Raw genomic sequence first — 21,000 nt, 5'->3', positions numbered from 1 at the left:
CTACTAAGTGCTGCCACTCGTCCAGTTAAGCTTTGCACCTCCTTTGGCTTTTGAGGGGACCTCATCTGGCGCAGAGCCTCAATCTTCTCGGGATTTGCTTCAATTCCTCACTGGTTGACCATGTACCCCAAGAACTTGCCGGAAGCCACCCCAAAGGCACATTTCAAGGGGTTGAGCCTCATCCTGTACCTTCTCAGTATTTGAAAGGTGTCGTTGAGGTGCACTATGTGGTTCTTTGCTTCTAGGCTTTTTACCAGCATGTCATCCACGTAGACCTCCATTGTCTTGCCAATGAGGTCGATAAACATTTTGTTCACGAGTCTTTGGTAAGTTGCTCCGGTATTCTTCAACCCGAAAGACATCATTCTATAGCAATAGAGGCCTCGGTCCGTGATGAAAGAGGTGTGCTCCTCATCGGCCGGGTGCATGGGGATCTGACTGTAGCCGGAGTATGCATCCATGAAGCTCAACAACTCGTGCCCAGCCGTGGAGTCCACCAATTGGTCAATTCTTGGAAGCGGAAAGCTATCTTTCGGGCAAGCTCTATTAAGGTTGGTAAAGTCGATGCATACTCTCCATTTGCCATTGTGTTTCTTAACTAAGACCGGGTTGGAGACCCATTTCGGATAAGTGGCCTCCCTGATGAAGCCATTTTGGATGAGCTTCTGAACTTCTTCCTTTAGGGCCTCATACCTCTCTAGATTGAGGGCTCTCCTTTTTTGTCTATGCGGGGCGAAATTAGGATCGATTTTCAAGTGGTGGCAGCTGACCTTGGGGTCTATGCCCACCATGTCCTCATGTCTCCAGGCGAAAACATCGAGGTTCTTGCCTAGGAAGTCCTTGATCTTTTCTCTCAAAATGTTGGATAAGCCCCTGCCTATTTTCAACATCTTTGACGGATCTCGGGGGTCGGCTGAGAAGCTCTCAAATTCCTCTACAGGGGACGCTTGAGGCTCATGTTCCATTATGCGAGGGTCGAGTTCATCAACGATTAACACCTCCTGAATAGGCGGTGCGTCAATCATATCAACATCTTCCTGGCCGGCGGGAGCGTCACCTGGGACATCCGCCATGACCACATCAGCCATGATCACGTGGACGTCCCGGGGCTCTACCTTCTTAATGGAGCTCAGATAGCACTCTCGCGGACCTCTCTGGTTGCCTCTCACCGTTGCCACCCCATTTTCTGTTGGGAATTTCATGCATAGGTGGTGGATGGAGGTGACTGCTCCCAATTCCTTTAGGGCCGGTCTACCCAAGACTCCGTGGTAAGCCGACCGGCTGTCGACTACGAGGAACTCCATAAAGTTCATCGTAGTTTGAGGAGATTCTCCCATCTCTACTGCTAGTGTTATCTTTCCCCTCGGAGTGATGTTATCTTCGGTAAATCCGTACAATGGAGTGGTGGTGGACGTCAACTGGTGGTCCAATATCATCTTGTCAAAGGCGGACCCGAATAAGATGTTGACGGAGCTGCCGTTGTCGACTAGCATTCGTTTGAGCCCATTTCGGGCTATGACAGCTCTTACCACCAGCGCATCGCAGTGGGGGTAATGAACTCCTTTGGCGTCTTCCTGGGTGAAGACAATGGGTGGTACTTGGTTTCTTCGAGAGCTACTATCCACAATGTAGCTTGTCAGAGGGGGGATGCTTAGCCTCCCTAGCATAATTTCTTTTGGCGTTCCGTGTTTCACCGCCAACATAAGGGCCTCCAAATATGGTGTCTATCTCGTGGATAGGGCCCTCATCCTGAGTTTGCCTATTTCTTCGGTGTCTACGCCCTTCCCTGGGCCTCTCTGTGTCTTGCTCTCGTCGCCTTGGGGAGACATCCCTTTGACGAGGAGCGGCCGCCTCACGCCCATGTCGGTTGTCTTGCCTGGACGGGGGCCTGTTTGCTTGAGGCGAGTTATGTCTTTCCTTGCGAGTTCCTGCCGGGAGCGGTGCGCATAATCTCTGCAATCTGCGGTGTCGTGCCCATAGGACCTATGGTGCGAACAGTATTCAAGGAGGTTCGTATTGGACCTATTTCTAGGTGCAAAACCTCGGCCTCGACCTCTTCCCCTACGGGGTCCCTGCTGGGCCTGTATCTAATGTGGGTCCGCGATTGGGTTGACATCCTCATAAGCCAAGGTTGGCACCGTGTTCAGAGTTGTAGTGGCCAGAGCTTGGCCGGAGTTCTCATTTCCAGATCGGTTCATCTGGTAGTCCATGAGGTGGGAGGTCGGTCCCCTACCTCGCTGTCTTTGAGGAGGTGGGAGGCCCCTGCTCGCCCTGTTCCTATGCTCAATCAATTTTTCATTGATTATCTCCCTTCTCATCATCTCTAGTAGGGCGTCATATGTGGTTGGGTCTTGATTCTGCACATCCCTCCAAAATAGGGTGTTCATGTTCAATCCTCCTCTCAATGCAGATAGTGCCTCTCTGTCGGTGACTTGTACACAGTAGGTCATCTCGTCGGTGAAGCGGGATAGGAAGCTTTTCAAGGACTCGCCATGCGCCTGTCTCATGTCTTGAAGACGCTGAATGGGGGCCTCCCCTTCCTTGCTCACTGTGAACCTCTTCAAGAAGGTAGTTTTGAACTCGGGCCAGCTTCGGATGCTCCCAGATGGTAGCCTACTATACCAGATTTCAGCCGCTCCACTGAGGGTTAAATAGAATGCTCTGCACTTCACAGCTGGGGTGGCGCCCCTCAGGCTCATGTGAGTTTTGTAAGCGTTGAGGTGCTTTTCTGGGTCACCTCTCCCATCATACTTTGGTATTTTTGGCATGACATAGTGGCTCGGGACCTGGGCATTTCTCAGTTCTCTTGAGAATGGGAGGTTCTCATCATCATCGTCCAAGTCACAAGACCTCTGTTGCTCATCATAATCGCAGTCTTCGGCCTCGTACCTCGGTTGTTGGTGAGAGGGTCCGGGCCGGTTCCTAGCCTCTTCCTCCCTCCTTTGTGGCCTACTTCTAGGCGGGACAGCGCGGGGGGCATTTTCATGCCTTCTCTCCGGCTGCTGGGGCATCGGAGGTGGAGGCTGTGGCCTCGTCCGATGCTGCTGAGCCTGCTGTTGACTGGGTCTTAGTTCGGCGGGGCTGATTCTGTCAAAAACACTTCCTGCTCTCCTTTGTCTTGGGTCTTGCTCATATGGAGGTGGAAAGTTATCATGGCTCGTTTGGACCTCGGAGGGCTGGCCAGATGCATAATTGGAGGAAATGTCAACTCCCACTTCCATCTCGAATGGACTTTCACCTCGGCCATAGTCTGGCGAGGCAGCCCTATGACTTTGGACCTCATCCTCTTGCTGATAGTGCCCATGGGGGGCATATGGAGGAATGGGGAAACCTCCTTGGCCTTGCATCTGGGCCATGAGCTCCCTCATGGCTAAGTTTTGGTTGGCTATATCCCTCATGTTGGCTGTCATGGTAGCCATTTCTCTTGATAGTCGTGCTGTCGCACGCATCCCACCTCTCCTTTGGTGGTGGTGGAGCCTCAGCCGAGCTGCTGGGGCAACAGGCTGGGGAGGCACATTCATACTTTCTCTTACCCTCCTTGGGGGAGTATCTTCGTTAGAACTCATTTTCCTTTTATCAAACTTAGATTTCTCTAAGTGATAGGGATTCCTCCTGTTCTTTTTCAAGAACAAATCCTTTTTCAAGGGGGGTTACCCAAATGTTTTTCAGTAAGCTTTTACCACAAGGTTGCTCGTGGTTATGGTATGGTTTCCCACAGACGGCGTCAATCTGTTGACCCCAAAAAGTGAGCCAACAGATGCCGGTCCCACCCGCGCTTGCGTGGGCGAATGTCCAACACGCTAAGACACGTGGACGGTCTAAAACGAGCGGTTCAAAGGGGCGTGGGAGTAGCCCGACGACGCGGGACGGTGACGTTCGGGATCCGACGGGTTGTTCGTGATCCGATTGTACAATAATTACCAACCGGTGCTCGTAGATATATATGTGAAAGTGTATAAATTCTATTTATATATTGCAAGTAACTGAGAGAGTTGAGTAAATGTAGTCTTTTGTATTGATTCTTGCATTAGCCCTTTGACATTATACAATGGGGGCATTTATAGTGATACATATGGAATGGGGGCCCTTGGATGAAGTGGCACGTGGCCTCATCTCCTTAGTTTTAAACGTCTGTTCTTAGGCATGGGATTTGACTTGCTAGCTTACGGCGCATTTATTGCTTGTGCAGGGCCTCCATGCTAGTGACAAGACTTGACCTTTATGCTTATGACAGACATTCCATCAATCATTCGAATAAGATCTGTGCAGGCGATCTCTTGGGAGAAGTGACCATGGAGGATGTTTCCTTGTGGTTGAGGCTCGCGCATCAACTTCGGGACTTCGTCCTTTCGAGGACCTCAGCTACAACCAAAAGTTCCACGCCTCGGGCCATGGGCCTTGGTTAGAAGCAGTTCGGATATAACCCACCTCGGCAATGTGGGTCACCTCGACAGGAATGCCACGTGGATCAGGATGAGTGGGCCACTGGCCCAGGTGGGTAGGACGGGTGTGACAACACACAACACAGATAATTTTTTTTCTAAGCTCGAAAAAACTTATCTATTTTTTAATATTCTTTGGGAAAAAAAATTTTAAAAAAAATTAAGGTTTTGTGTTAATATAATCTAGAAAGATTATTTCTAGATTTTATTATGTCTCTGCCATATATGATTAGCTCTTAACTAATTTCCTAGATTTTGGAGGCAGCATAATGCTTGTTTTATTGATTTATTATGATCCTGACACACTAATTTTATCAACCAGCTGTGTTAATTACTAATTAGTATAACTGGACGATGTTTAACTCAGCGATGAGGTCGAAATTTTATGAATAAAAATCCCTCTAAAAAGTATCAATAACCACTAAAAAGATGCTATCAGCTTCGAAAAATTATTGATGACAACACATTACCCACCAAAAATACTGATCCGAATTTGGAAAATATGATCTTGTATTAATCCTAGTAAAAGCATTATAATCTCGTCTTAATCTCTTATTGATAAAGACCTTGTATCATTAAAATATGAAAACAATGATCCTGAGTAATTGAACTATCTATGAAACGATAAGTTATTTGAGAATGTCAAAAGTGAAATACGATTTGCTTGTTTGAGCTATAAATTTAAGGATCTTTTATGTAAAAGGATTAAAGATCTCTCAACCATCGACCCCCCCCTCCCAATTTTTTTTTTTTTTTTTAATCACGTTTGCTATCTATAGTAAAAGAAAGTTATTATTTTGCATCAGATAAATTAGAAGCATATGAGATCATGAAAGTAAAAATTATTAATGTGGTAACATTCATGCACCAAGATTAAATTATATGTATGTGTGTTTATATATATGCAATAATAATTCACTTCAAATTAATGTAAACCTGCAAGCCACATGTTAATGCTGACAAATGTTGTAACTCTCAAGGCATTAATTCATATTTTCAGGATGTGTGTTACAGGAAATGTAGTCTAGGGTGCATGTACATAGATTTGTTTTCTGGTCTTTGTCACAGTTTTAATTTCAATTATTATAAAAATCATTTGACAAATCATCTTAATCAAAATGTTGCATTGGGATTCATACATCTGACTTCAGAATGGATCTATTGGTTAAATTAGTATTAAAATTTGGTTTAAGGGTCTGAAGTCTATTTAGTTTAAAAGGCAAATACTTGGTAATTAAGTTAATGAATAGTATAAATCATACATTTATGTGTCTTTTTCTGTTATTTCTGTTTATTTTTTTGAACCCAAGATTCTCTGTTATTATGTAAGTTCTGTACATAGTTTTTCTTTTTTATTTTTGTTGTAATTAGTTGGTACATAAATAAATAATATGTTACTATTCACTAAAAATGGGAGTTATAAATTGAGAGAATTTAAATTAGGCTAAAAATTAAATTTCATAAAAATCTCTTGATTCGACTCACATTGCAGTAACACTTCTCATTTCGAAATTTACCCAGTGACCAAATAGTAATTTTATCCGTTGAACAAATAGGTAACTCTAATTTTATTTATATATTTAGTAGGAATACACCTTTTTGAATACATATTATATATATAGTAGCATTTCTTTTATATATATATATATACACGAAAAGTCATTTTTAAGTTGTTTCATCAAAAGGTTGGTGGAGAAACTTTTTAAGGAAAAATTTCTCGTTATATATATATATATATATATAACGATTTTTTCTTGAGTCATAAAAAGTCATTTTTAAGTTGTTTCATCGAAAGGTTGGTGGAGAAACTTTTTAAGGCAAAATTTTTCATTGTTGAATTTCATAATTCTTTGTTTATAATCAATTACGGTTTGACATCAACTTTCTTGTGTATGATAATTGATAACCAACAAATGAACAAATGCGTATTTTAGAGTAATTTAGCAAAGATGATTAAGAATGAAAAGGCAAGTTGAGCTCCATGCAGGATCATGTACTTGCTTTCATTACTATTTGTATGTTACCAAAAATACACCTAAAACATAGACTTAAATCTTTTTTTTTTTTAAATTTACTTTTTATAGCATGAGTCGATTCATTTGCAACACATTATATTTTAACAAATTATATTTTATTAATTTTGTATATATCATAAAAAATGATTTTGATATAATGTCCTACGGGATTTAATTAAATGAAATGAACAAAAAGATTAATAAGGAATCATTTTAGAATTTACCTTTAAAATTTAATACTTTATAGAATACATAAAGAAGTTGGATTTTGATATAAACTCGAGACCATCCTAACTATACACCACAAATTAGTCATCATGAAACTTACCCCGCTGCAAAGTTGCTTGTACAAAGTAACTATTGATGGTTATACAACAAGTAATTCAAAATTACAACCATGTTGGGAGTACAGGATCTCCATTTTACAGACCTCCTACAAGTACTCATAATGGATAGGATCGACAATTTTTTTTTTGTCATAGTTTATTACACAGGGGCCCAAGTGAGTCCGAACTCTATGGGAGTAGTCCGTAAGAGCTCTGTAAGTTCATAGCCTGTACACTCAGATCAATCCTTAAAATTATAAAACAGGCTTAATCACATTGCATGTATATATGTACAACGTTCCGATCTAGTACTCAATAAAATTAGATAATTGGTATGCATATTATTTTTTTGGACAAATTATAGTGGTTTTGCTGAGATTTATTATAACTTCAGAGATATCCCCTCTCTTTAAAACATTACATAAACATTCCTAATTTCAAGGTTTGAATAATTCGTATCTCCCTTGAGGTTTGATACAATTTCAGAGAAATCTTATTCTTTTTGAAAAATTATATGAACCTCCCATTTTTTAAGTTTTAAATAACGTATATTTTTTTTTTTTTTTTTTAAAAAAAAAAAAAAAAAAAAAAAAAAAAAAAAAAAAAAATTATTTAACGTGCATTTTTTGATATTCTTATACGTCTAGTGTGTCCCTTCATCACGAGCAATTAGATGTTAACTTCATAAGCAACATATCAAACTAGCATCCACGTTATCTTTAATTATCCCATATCTCAACAAATGCGGGAGTTCTTTCTATTGAATTGAATAGTTCAGTTTGATAGAATGTATCGTTCAAAGTGCATTTTTGTTCGTGTTGCCCATACTCTTTGCTAGAAATGCTATTTTGCATTTACTCAGTCGCAATTGATGGTCTTCTCCACAATTCAGATCTCAGTAATATTTAAATGCAAATAATAATAATAAGAAGAAGAAGAAGTATCACCAATATGCATTTGAAAAGCTTAATTATACATTAAATTATATTCATTATAAATGAATTAAAATTATTAATCAATATTCACATCCACACTGTTATTAATATTAATTCTAAATTGATTATGCGTTTTCCAACACATTTAAAATAACGTTTGAATTTATGTAACTAGTATTTATATGACGCATCATCTTCAAATAATATTTTTGCAACACTTATAAAAGATTTCGAAATAACTTACTTACGTCTAACTATGACTAATAATTTATATAAATGTCACATAATAAGTTTGTATAACAATAAATAATACAATCATAAGCCTGAGAGTATAAATCTGTTCTGTATGCTGCCAAGCATCTTCACCATTTCTACATTTTACTGGGCATTTTTGCACAAAACTCTGAACTTGTGCCATTTGTACGACTTGCCATCTCAAGAATGTTGTTTGCCATTATCCGTAGTCGAGGATTGCCATTATTCGTAGTCGAGGATTGGCGAGTTTAACTTCTACTTATTCAGCACAGGGCTCCACCAGATGTCGATTGAGTTCCTGCAGCCATATATAACTTTTATGCACCTCTAAATGTCTTTTTAACATGCCATCTTCATTAAGAGAATGTGTTCATGTTCTTTGACAACAGTCCGAGATAGTGGAGAAGGTAACTGGAAAGCCATCAGGGCGAGTGTATTGTCTGTTCTACGTACCTTGCCTTCGAGCAGAGGCTTTTCCTAATCTTCTCATTTCTCGCCTTCAGCAATAAAATCCTTGCTTTCTGTGTTGAACTAGTTTACTTTCAGAACTGCAGATCTACATCTCATCTCTACACAGCCCCCTGCAGAGCTGAAAAATTTCATCTAATTTCTCTGTTAATGGGAAAACAATCTCGACTAATATCTTGCTGACTTACGTCACGCAGTTCTGTAACGTGTCATTGTTCAAACTAATCCGCCAAAAAATCGTCCGCATTAAATATAAAGCCATAAAATGTATTCAAGTTATGACATGAACAGGAATTATATGATCAATATCTTACCTTGATTCCCTTTTTCTGCAATGTAGTGAACATATATTTCTGTGCAAATGAATCAACTTCACCGCATCTTGGAAAATAAACGTATTTTGAAAACCATTACTATGCATATCTGCAACCAAAAAGGTTTATTACTGCTATGTAGTCTGCTATTCGAGAATGAATACAGAGATGATATGGAAAGGATAAATATGTTCATACAAAAGGAGCGAAAACAATATCTTAGAAAGTTTATTCAATCAAAAAAGTTGATCATTTATGGTGGGGATGAAGATATAGAAAAACAATCAACCAATGACATGAGAGAGAATAGGCATCTATAAATTCAAAATTAAAAGAAATAAGGTACTAGAAATTGAGAATCGAACTTCACCTACATTTGCAAGAGAAACCAATATTCTTCTATGATAAATACAATTCTTGAGACTCCATTGGAGATGACCAATACCGCAAGAGTGATTCCACAGTTACCCTCCTTATTGCACTAAGCATTGATATGAAAAATCGACAACCATCAATTTTATATTCCTCAAGAGGGTTTCTATGCCCAAAGCTCCTCACATTTACCTAAAAAGAGAAAAGAATAAGGATACAAATGTACATTTGTAATTTTTCTTACAGGGAAGCATATTATGAGTAGCAAAAAAGTAGAGTATACAGCTGAGCTAAGCCTGTTCATGTTTACAAGGTGATCCCTCCAGAAGCAATCCAGGGTCTTCACAAGAACTGCCCTCTGTATACAATGCAGAAATTAATTTGTGGAAAAGAACCAAATACATTGTAGAGCCAACAGAAGATTCAAAAGAAGGAATGTAATCCTGCCAATAAGGAATCATATTGAAAGAATTTATCCATGCCTCTTTCCTAGACGAGAATATTAATATTTGTCCAACACGAATTCAATGGCTTGAAATTGAGAAGTGTGTTTATACCTCTATTTCCTTCACATATGCAACATCATACCCTGATTCTTGAATCACGTCTAAATATGAAGCAATTAAAAAATCTCCAAGGTACTTGCGAAGAAGATTAACGGTCGATCTGTACTTTCCATCTCTAATAGCAAGTATCCAAAGAAAAAACAATAATCAAAATTTGAAACATAGGACATGAAAAAATAAAAATAAAAATACATACGCACTTTGTGGAATCATCAGATATTATGGCTAGCCAGCGTTTCAATGATGAGCTCTTCATACGGATACCGCGAAATGAATTTGGTGGTAAAGGCAAATTAGGAAGGTGAAAGTCATTTATATTCACAGAATATGACTCATGAAGTTGAGAAAGTGATTGCAGCAAGGCTTCCTGAGTAACCCCTGAGAATGAGTCTAAAAGTATTCCTCTACGTAAGAATAAATATTTAAAGAAGACGAGAAACTAGCCAATGATACGAGAATCAAGCACACCATTCAATATTTTCTCTGAAATGACATTAAATTCCTTCAACAGCTTGCTCAAACTCCAGCTGCTTGGATGCTATAAGATTCAAAAGAATCAGCTGGAAAAGATTCAAAGCGTAGAAAAAAAGGAATTGCGCAACGAAGCAATGTATTAATAAATGCATTCTACAGAGTTTCATTACCTTTGTTGGATCAACATTCTTGAAAACAATTTCATCTGCCACTGCTTGCATGTACCTAGGAAGAATCAGAAAACATCAGATTGGCAGTGTTATGCCTTTTTTGTAATCATACTGCAATTTTTGAAGAGCTATTTATACTGGGTTGGTTCATTGAAAATGGGACAATACAATTTTGAGCATGACAAAGAAAGAAAAGTTGGGGACCAAGATGGTTTCTGGAAAATCAAGGAAATGGTACTCACTGGAAAATGTGCTGTGAACAACTTTCAGAATCACCTGTTAATATCAATTGGCGAAGATCATAGACATGCTTTCTTTGCACCTGTAAGGTACAATATATTCTCAAATCTACATTCAGCCAAAATATGCTCAAAAAACGAAGATCACAATTTGATATGAAGACAAAGCTATTTGGGTGGTAATTGGATCTCTGAAATTGAATAGGCTCGCTAACATAGTTATCTCACTTTTAGGTTATCACTACATGTTGACAATAATATCGGAATTGCTTAAAACCAGACAGGTAAGAATATGGAAGACTACGATATCTGAGAAAAAAGTCAAATAATGCTTTAAAACTAAATAACACGGTGAAGTGAATAAGACTCTCATGTGCAAGAAGTCCAGAACGTACCTCTAAAACTTCATCAAATTCTACTAGACTCTTCCGTATGCCAAAGAAGTACTTTTCAGCATTAATTTGTAGGGACAAAAGCTGAAAGGAAAATCGTTTTTTCACAGTAAAAAATATAACATATGCGGGAATAATAGAAGAAAACATTGGTGAAATTTATACGCATGTCAATATATGTATATGTGATTCAAAAGAAAGAAAGAAATGAAAAGAAAAAAATTCGCCAGACAGTGAATGGGAAGAAAGAGAGAGACAGAAGGAAATGAACAGGAATATATCTGATGCCACCGAATTATACCTGTTTCACAATTGCATCACCCTCAATTGGGATATCCTCGTCATTTGTGATTCTTGATATAAGTTTTACTGCCCACTCAGTGTCAAAATTGAACTTCTGAAACATCTCATCTTGCAAGCTGTTCCAGTACAGGTCAGTATTGGTTATGGTATTATATATCAATGACGAGACGTCCAAAAACATGGACAGGGCACATGGAGATGCATGCTAATCTCTAGCAAATTTGGTGACCCCGGGACTCGAAAAAGGGATTTTACAATCCTAATTATTGCAAATATCTTCTTCCACATCATAGTCAAACAAATTGCTGAAGTATTTAAGAGTCTTGTATATCTTCAGAATCCAGGTTTGGCAATTGCTAAATTTCCCATATGTGACTATGTTAGCTAAAAACGATTCTTAATTTTCTAATTTAACAGACATTTTAAAGTCATGAACTTAAAATTTTTACGTTTAGCATTTTACCTCACCATAAACCTTGTTGATCCAGGATCCCCTTGCCTGCCTGCTCTGCCACGTAGCTACAAAGAAGCATGTAATTTCCTAATTAGGATCATGCAAATGATTGATATACAGAAACAATGAAAGTAGCTTGAGACGAAAAGCTTAAAAATCCATTGATGGAGAGAAAGAGATTATAAACAGTAAATGGTCCAAGATATGGAATTAACAAGCACATAAACGTAATATAATAGCATGGTCGTGTTAAAGAAAGTGCATCACTGTGAAATCCTGTCTAAATCCAAATAATTTTTCCTTTAAGAATTTCTTTCTCCCGTAAACTCCCAGTTTTAATGACTAACCTGGTTATCAATTCTCCTGGACTCGTGTAAAGATGTCCCAATGACATGAAGACCACCAAGCTTTTTCACTTCTAATCCTTCGTTGAAACAGTGAAATTCACACTCTTTCAGAACTGATAGATATGTAAGAGCTATTGATGGACCAAGAGGGTACATTTCTGCCTGTTCATCAACAAGTCTTTGTATTTCCTTCAAGTCTGTTGACTGGCTCATCTCAACAGACTCAGAAATTATACTTCTTGCCTCCTCTAATGTCCACCTCTTACCCTCACTTTTGCATACATATTTAGCTGCGGTTCACATTCAAAAAAAATATTTTTTGCTAATTATTTTAGATCAAACAAAGATTAATAATGAGTATGCCTAATAAAATTGATATTTAAATCCAATGAGTGATGACACTAACCTATCAGAGCAGTCTTAGCTAGCAAAGCTTGTGATGATGGTCCGACTTTCACCTTAGATAACACCTACATGGGGGCAAAGAAGTGTTTTAGGAGTATTGAAGAAAAAGTCATTTCCTTCACTTCTTCATGGTAAAATCAATAATTGCCTTTTCCGAAGTTGGGGCTCCATCAATTTCAACATTGGGAACTTTCTGGGTCAGAGATGTGAGCAAGCTTTCCTCCAAGACTTCTTTAGCAAGCATCTGAGAAACAGCATCATTATATGACTCGTAATTGTTGGATAAGAATATCATGATGCTTGTAGGTATTACAATAAACTGTCAAGGATGCCAAAATTCAAGGAGATATAAAATGAAAGATAATTAATTTCGTCTCTCAAGTAAAAAATGCAACACCATATTTAAGTTACTCTAAATAAGAACGCCTAGAGAGTAGATCTACCTTTGGATTTCCCCCTAAGATTATGTCAGTCCCCCTGCCAGCCATATTTGTTGATATGGTGATTGCATGTTTTCTTCCTGCCTGGGCAACAATTTCAGCTTCTCTTGCTGCATACTGTGTAAGATATGCAAAACGAGATTCAGAACAAACTACATATCCAGTGTTCAAGTAAGGATCACAAGACGATGCCCTACTAAACCTTGGGGCGTGCATTGAGGACATTGTGGGGAATTTTCCTTTCCCTCAGCAAAGCTGATAGAAGTTCAGAATTTTCGACACTGCATCAATGAAACTAAAATATGACCTGCTGACATCAGGTTGCTCAAAAGACAAATAATAGAAAGTTCTCGAATAGGAAGAAGAGATATTACATAAACATATACACTGCTTATAAAAAGGGCTCCAATGCCAACAGAAAATAAATTATGAGCTCCTCAGATGAGATCCATTTAGCAGAAACATTTAGAAAAGACAGGAACATATCAAACAACTCATGTCTAACTTATCTTACTTATGTCTAAGTTATCTTATATGGAGGAATTGAATGCCAACCCAAATACTTGAGGATGCCACTGCCATGCTGAAGCTTCTTAAATTTTTCTGCTGTCATTTGCACATGGACGGGCTACTTCTTCCAAAATGTTTACCATTTGTTGTGTTGTTATTTAACCTAGATTATCTATATCCTTCATCTAATATCTGAGAACAAGGAATTTCTATGGAGCGAACATCATATCTGTAGCTATATCCATTGCTGTTCAGAAATGCTACCTTTAACAATAAATACTAGCATTCTATGTTCTGTCTTTGGGACTGATACTCGGTTATGCTTCAAACAACTCAACTCTAGACAAATTGTTTGTGGTCATCCTTATTATGTAGTATACATGCATAAGAAAGGAAATGGTAGATCACAAATACATAGCAACCCATCAGTTCACCTACAAATACTCCAAATCATCCCACAAGGCACGGGAATCAACTTCAAAGGAAAATGAGACAGAAAGTACCTGGTTGTCCCAACTAAAACAGGACGACCAAACCTAAACATGGACTCAACTTCTCCACGAACATGTTGCCATTTTCCTCGAGCAGTCTAAGAACAAATAAAATTTGAAACACAATCAAAGCAATGATGGTCCTCTAGAAAAACATAGAGAAGATCGTGGAAAAGATGTTTAGTAGTTAGAGTCTTACCGCAAAAGCTTGAATGGGTAAATCTTTACGAATATTTGGCAGATTTGTGGGTACTTCAATAACTGGCATTTGAAACATTTTCAAGAATTCCTTCTCCTACAGTAATGAACAAATTTTTATTTATTTATTTTTTTTTTTAAATGAATAAGAAACCTCTCTTTTTCTGAAAATCCATTTGCATTCACGAAGATGCCTATACCTCAGTTTTTGCAGTCCCGGTCATCCCTGAAAGCTTCGGGTATAGTTTGAATAGCGATTGGTAAGTGATTTGGGCCACAACAACTGAATCAGCCTAACAAATTCAACAAACTTGCAAGATTAATAAAATGGGTGATTTAAAATGAGATCACAACAGACAACTCTCGGAAAGCAATTGTTAAACCTGAATTTTCAGGCCTTCTTTAGCCTCTACAGCCTGATGGATGCCCTCAGACCACCGCCTTTTTTCTTCTACTCTACCCGTCAACTACAAAAGAAAAACTGAAAATATTACTTATACAGCAAAAGGACATGAACAGATATTCTATATGATTGTGAGTGTGCAGATAATGTTCCAACAGTAATCAAGCAATTGATTAGCAACAGAATCAATTATACGTTTGTTCTACCAGAGGCTAAAAGGAAGCCTGAAGTAAATCAACAAAAATAAGCAGACAAATGCACATTTTAATTATCACAATATTCCTGCGTCAACAAATTATTGGCAGCTCTTCACAATATATACATTTTATCAAGAAAGTAGACATTACTAAGTTAATACTTCTACATTTTGTGAGCTTCCCCTATATTAAGGGTATTCAGAACTCGCATTAACCCAGCTGATTTTCCTTTTTTCTAGATTTTCCTTTTTGTAACAATATAAATAGATCCGCAAGGGGGGCTGTTATTAGATCAGGAACATCTTTTAGGAGCCATAAAATGACAAACAAATCCAAGAAATAACTGAATGAGATACTATTAGTCGCCCCATACCTCGTTTATTATCAGAGCCTTCCCATTTCGGACTATGTATTGGACATCACGCCTGTAGAACTCTTTGGCTTTCAATGCATTCAAAACAAATCTGCAGTCACAAAAAATATATAAAAAATTTCAAAGATGTTATGAAACACAAGATCAGAAATGTACACTGAAGCAGCGCAAAAAAATATCTTGATGATTTTATGGACGATTTTATGGACTGGGTTCAATGAATTGAAAGAATTTATATAATAAAAGGGTCGTATGCACAAGCATTACAATTATGATAGTGTCCAAGGAAGAAGAAAAATTCATAACATAATTCAAAAGATAAGACCACACAAAAGTTAAGAAATATAATTCATATTCACCTAGCCCAAGGATCATTCTCATCCCATAGATCATTTGTTTCAAGAGCCATCTCAGCTAGCACTATTCCTTCCTCTGTAAGTTCCACAGAATTATCCTTAAGCTCCACGTTGTAATGCTGTAAATAGAAATGAAAGTCAAAAAGACTTTTATTACAATTTTGCAACATGGTTAAGGAAGACTTTTGACTTCTATTTCAATTTTGCAACATGGTTAAGGAAAACTAGAGCATCGTTGACGTAAAAATAAGCAAGAAATCGGGACTTACAAGTCCTCGTATGAGCAGTTCAGCAACTTTAGCAGCAACTGGATATCTTGCAGCATCTTTACTTGCCTGGAATAAAAAAGTTTAAGTGGAAGTGGAACCAAAAAAAAGAAAAAGAAAAAAGAAAAAAAGAAAAGAACCTATATGGATTACCAGGATTTACACAAAAATTACAGGCAAATGTCTCAGTGTAATTTTTCTTATTTTTTGCCTTCTACCTTTTTTCTTTTTTTTTTTTTTTTTTTTTTTTTTTTTTTGGTGTGTGCGTGTGTGTGGGGGGGCATAAGGGCACTGTCAACCATCAGTTAACAGAAGCTGTGTGTATGCAGATTATTTGTAGTTATTCAACATTACCTCACCGCTTATCAACAAAGGATTTCGTCCTTCATCTATGAGGACAGAATCAACTTCATCAACTATTGCAAAATGGAAGGGCTTTGGCCTGTTTTAAATGGAACTTGTTAGATAGTCTCTATATACGACCACATATACCAAAGAGCATGAGGTGTAACAGGTTACCATCTCATCACAAGTTGCTCATTGCTTCCAGCAAGATTATCTCGTAAATAATCAAAACCAAGTTCCTAAGGCCGAAAGAAGAAAAGTTAAAAATGAAAATGGAAGAAGGTGAACTAACATTCGACCAATAGAAGCCAACAAAAAGAGACAATCAGCAATAATTTGTTCGTACACGACACGAAACACAGTTGATACTTACTGAATTATTAGTATAGGTTATGTCACATCCATAGTTGGATCTTCTCTCCTTGGGCGTCATCCCCCTCTACGTACATAACAACATAATAAGGGAGAATTTTTATACAGTAGTCAGTTTTTTTAATATTATTATATATCTTGAAAAAGATTAAACATTTTTTCTTAGGGATGGAAATTTGGCTGAATATAAAGAACGAATCATTAAGATATTACCAATATTTCCTAAAGTTATTGATAGTCATTTATCTTCTAATGAATAAACATCATTCTTTTCCTATTTGGTCCAACTGGCTGGACACTAGGGATGACCTTTGCTTTCCCCAAACCCCCCAAAAATGTACAAAATATAAATTTTTCCTGCAAAAGACTTTGGCGCAACTGTTTTTGGCTACATAACATTTAACTAAAGAGAACTTTTTCTTTCTTGCGGATAAGAAACCCTTTTTTTAAACTGGAACATTGATAACCAAAGAAAAAGACAAGGTTTGCAGAAAGTTACTTGTATAAGTCCAACTGAGAGACCTAGGAAACGATGCACACGACCCATCCATTCAGCATCTCTTTGAGCAAGGTAATCATTAACTGTAACCACTGTCAGAAAAAAGGAATGTATTAAGAATTCTGGGGCAAAAAATACACAAAACTTTAACAGGCCCCATTACATATCAGCACATGGTATTCCTCCTAATTCATGTAGTCTTGACACATTTCAAGCAAGTGATCAATAAACGTAAACGTCTGAGTTAATTACATTTGATTCTTCAAAACCTATATGTGTATATCATCACTCATACATACAAGCCAGTTCCCAAGACAATTTTTGATAAGTCGAGACTGCAGGAAATACATACCATGAACGCCCTCCCCACTGAGGGCATTGAGATATGCAGCTAAAGTGGATACTAGGGTTTTCCCTTCTCCAGTTTTCATCTCCGCAATTGAACCATCATGAAGCACAGCTCCACCAATAATCTGTATAGAAAATGTTTGTGAACAGATTTTAAGTTTAAAGGTTGAGAAACAAACATTCAGTGCATGCCTGATAGAAACTTAAACCACACATTTATTACTATGAAATGAACTTTCAATAAAGTAAAGCACACTACTGCCCCATCCACGTATTGAAATTCACAGTGGCCAGAAGAGCGTTCACAGTAGTTAATACCTATTGAGATTTAAGTAATTACAGTAAACGTGATGCAGAGAATTGTAACTACTTTACCCAAAAGCTATAGCTACTAGGGAGGTACTATCCAACCTATATCACTTAGAATAAGGCCCGGAAATGCACCCCAGGCCCACTTCGTTTGGTCCTTAGTTCGAAAGACACCTTATGAAGGCGCTATTGCCTCATCCTGAATAGCAACAATAAGCCCATCCCATTTCAAGCATGTTCCACCATCATATGCCCACTCCACTCCGAAGCGTACTTTGTGTGTCTAAATTCCGACAATGGGAGCATGTCCATATTATAATTTCTCCAAAATTAAACAAGCAGCCAGTTTTACCAAGACCACATGATATAATTATCTGACACATGCTGTCATATTCTTTCATCTGCCTCCATTACAAACAACAGTATTGCATACATACTACATACAAATATTTAGCCCATGATATGCAACCTGAACATCGAAATGGCGCATTCCAAGCTTCCTTTTTGCAGCTTCACGAACAAGAGCAAAAGCCTCTGCATATGCACATTATGAAAGACAATAAATCACAATTTGAAATCCGTGAAAAAAAATCCATCAACAAATAAAACTCAATAAGAGGCTATATAAAATTTGAGCTTTTATACAAAACAACAATAAAAATGTTGTCTTTAACCAAAACTCATCAAAAAATAGATATTACGTAAATTGCACACCAGCTTGAATATCAGCTAATGTCTCTCCCCGGTTTAATCTGACCCGAAATTCCATTGTCAGTGCTTTTAGCTACAATAATATCCATACAAAATGATCAAAGATATACTAAAAACACATTCCAAATAAAGCTCTGGAGCTCCACAGAGCCATAAGAATGAATAAGTTATCAAAAAACCTGTTCATCGGAGAGATTTTGAAGTCTAGGTTCAAGGGCATTAACGGATTTAACAAGTCTGTAATAGTCTTTAACCACCCAGTAGTTCAAGCTACTTATATCACTCCATGTCTTTTTAATGCCCCCAATTTTTTCCTTCATGATTGAAACGCCAATAAATAATTAAAATAATTCCATTAATTTAAAATTAAGGAAGAAGTGGAAAATATAAGGCAGAAAATCTGTACCTTGAGAGAAGCAGAGATGGGGGAAGGAGTGAAACGGCGGTGTATTAGGAGAGAGGGAGGAGGGAAAGCGAGTGGAGTGAAGGTCAAGGACTTGGTGCATAGTAGAGTTGTACATTGACGGCGGTGGTGGAACTGTGAAGTTGGGAGGAGAAAGGTGGAGGAAGACGTTGCGGTGGTCATTTTGTCGCGCGTTGCCGCTGGGTACTTCGAGCAGAGGTTTAACGGAGCTCTAAAGGAAAAATTGCAAACGGGGCCCTCAACTTTTCACTTAGTTGCATATTATACCCATACTTTAACCTCTTGCACCCACAATCCTAAATCGCTCATTTCGTTGCTCCTGAACGATTCTATCCATTTATCCTCCAGGTACGATAAAATGGAAGTCTGGGACTATGGGTGCAACAAGTCAAAAATTTGAATGCAGTTTACAACTAATTGAAAAGTTTGGAGCTCCAACCACACTTTTTCCAAATTTAAACTTCATATAGCGAGTTATAAATGGGGACAAGGCCATTCTGTAATCTATTAAAGTTCTAAAATTTTTAACAAAGCTTGAAAGACTGAAAGCGTATTGAATCAAAAAAAGTAAAAGATCAAGAAGTTAGGGTCCCTTAAACAAAAGTTTTAAAAATTCGAAAATTACTTCTGAGAAGTTACTTTGAAAATATTTTGATATGTTTTTTTTAAGCCCATATTTGAGCCACAATTTAGAAAAAAATATGTATTATTCAGGTCAAATTAATGGAAAATATATGGTTAAAAAATAAAGAAATGTTTTAAATTTGCGTGTAATACTATTTTATTGAAAAATATGTGGTTCAAATGATGTCAAATCACTGTTGAAAAATATATTTTTTTGAAAATAATGTGGCTCAAACAAACCTTAAATATTCTGTTGAGTAAAAAGAGCTTTAAGTCAACTTAAAACTTGTTTACAAGAAATATTAGCTCTGTCAAGCGGACCCCTAATAATCGAAAATTTTCGAGTTGAGCAAAGCTAATTTAGGGGTCTAATAATTGAATTGGTCTAACCGGCTAGTCTAGCTCAATTCTTTTAACATTTTTTTAAAGCTAATTTGAAAGAGTTGTTGTTATTATTATTATTATTGTTGTTGTTGTTGTTGTTGTTGTTGTTGTTGTTGTTGTTGTTGTTTTGAGAGTTTATAATAATAGACAAAATTTTAATTTTCTTTTTAAATATTCTTCGGTGCTTTACAACTCCCAGATACCAAACAAGCCATTAATTTTCAACTTGGCCTTTTTTTTAAAAAAAAAATAAATAAAATACATCTCCAATCTTTTAAATTTATTGTAAATCAGTCTTCACAAAATAAATTTCATACATACAAGGCCTTGATATAGTGGTAGAAAATTCTTGAACAATAACATGGTAATTAGTTTAGAGTATCTTTTATTGTTAATAATTAGGAAAAAGAATTGAATTTTGAATAGTATCCTTAGGAGAATGTGTGATTAAAAAGTATGAATTTTTTTTTTTTTTATATCGGTATAGAATATTTTATTAGGTAAATGAATGATTAAAAATGATTCTGTGACAAATCATAAAATACATTAATGAGTGTTAAATAGACACTTAGCCCTTGTTTGATTTTCATTACATTACATTACATTACATTCTATTTTTCTCTCTCCTATTTTCAACCACCCAATTTTCCATAAAATAATATTACACGTAAATCGAAAATTTTTCTTTCTTTTTCAACCACTCATTTTTCAAAAAACACTATTCTATACATTAAATTTTCCCCGTAATGGGGGCCAAACACGGGCTTAATGCCTTCATTGATTCTATCTACCCCGCAAAACACCAGATGTCCTCCCAACAGTTGCAGGTTCAAAATTTGTTCATACTCCAAAGGACACCTGATAAAGGCAGAAGAAATTTGTTAACACTTGTTAGTCCTGCAACCTCAAATTAAGGCATACTGAATCTTGGAACAGTAAAGCATTAATCGTGGAAATCGGAATGAGTTTACTAGAGAGTTGGGACCTTGCAAGGGAAAGGGACGGTGAAGGGTTTTTTAGGTCAAAAGTAAGCGTTTTAAAGGAAAAAACTTCAGATGTAGACTTGTTTTTCACTTTTAACATGAAAAAATGGCTCTTTAAAAGATTTGCCAACTGGATATTTTAGCATTTTACATGATGACCTTTGAAGGATAAACAAGATATGAAAGACGAACTAATCATCAAATGCAATAGCACACGAACTACGGCACCAGACTTCTTTTCCAGCCAAATTTCATGCTTTTCCCCTCTCTCTCTCTTCGTGGGTACAATT

General features: G+C 37.2%; 1 protein-coding gene across 6 annotated transcripts; it reads right to left on the bottom strand.

The window, feature by feature from the left end:
• Positions 1-7,895: 7,895 nt before the first annotated feature.
• LOC111389640 (protein translocase subunit SECA2, chloroplastic) lies at positions 7,896-18,901 on the bottom strand. Of its 6 annotated transcripts, none has more exons than XM_023014577.1 (34): positions 18,702-18,901; positions 18,475-18,609; positions 18,299-18,368; positions 18,054-18,118; positions 17,280-17,400; positions 16,928-17,019; positions 16,430-16,495; positions 16,231-16,295; positions 16,066-16,153; positions 15,715-15,780; positions 15,449-15,564; positions 15,090-15,180; positions 14,500-14,583; positions 14,317-14,409; positions 14,118-14,213; positions 13,931-14,016; positions 13,120-13,198; positions 12,921-13,034; positions 12,626-12,721; positions 12,479-12,542; positions 12,073-12,362; positions 11,735-11,790; positions 11,270-11,387; positions 10,972-11,052; positions 10,580-10,659; positions 10,338-10,392; positions 10,162-10,231; positions 9,890-10,083; positions 9,685-9,808; positions 9,411-9,485; positions 9,130-9,319; positions 8,756-8,864; positions 8,427-8,662; positions 7,896-8,271 (listed from the first exon to the last, which is right to left on the bottom strand). In XM_023014577.1, the coding sequence occupies exons 1-29, from the start codon at positions 18,879-18,881 to the stop codon at positions 9,782-9,784; spliced, it is 2,838 nt and encodes a 945-aa protein (XP_022870345.1). In that variant the 5' UTR covers positions 18,882-18,901; the 3' UTR covers positions 7,896-8,271; positions 8,427-8,662; positions 8,756-8,864; positions 9,130-9,319; positions 9,411-9,485; positions 9,685-9,781. The 6 variants fall into 6 exon arrangements, with proteins under 6 accessions (XP_022870345.1, XP_022870343.1, XP_022870342.1 ...); XM_023014575.1 differs by having other exon boundaries at positions 8,427-8,667; positions 9,126-9,319; positions 9,894-10,083; XM_023014574.1 differs by having other exon boundaries at positions 8,427-8,667; positions 9,894-10,083.
• Positions 18,902-21,000: the final 2,099 nt, after the last annotated feature.

This window comes from Olea europaea, unplaced genomic scaffold (assembly GCF_002742605.1).
Source record: "Olea europaea var. sylvestris unplaced genomic scaffold, O_europaea_v1 scaffold604, whole genome shotgun sequence".
Taxonomy (NCBI): domain Eukaryota; kingdom Viridiplantae; phylum Streptophyta; class Magnoliopsida; order Lamiales; family Oleaceae; genus Olea; species Olea europaea.
Note: the sequence above shows the minus strand (reverse complement) of the source record. Positions and strands in the feature narration are given on the sequence as shown.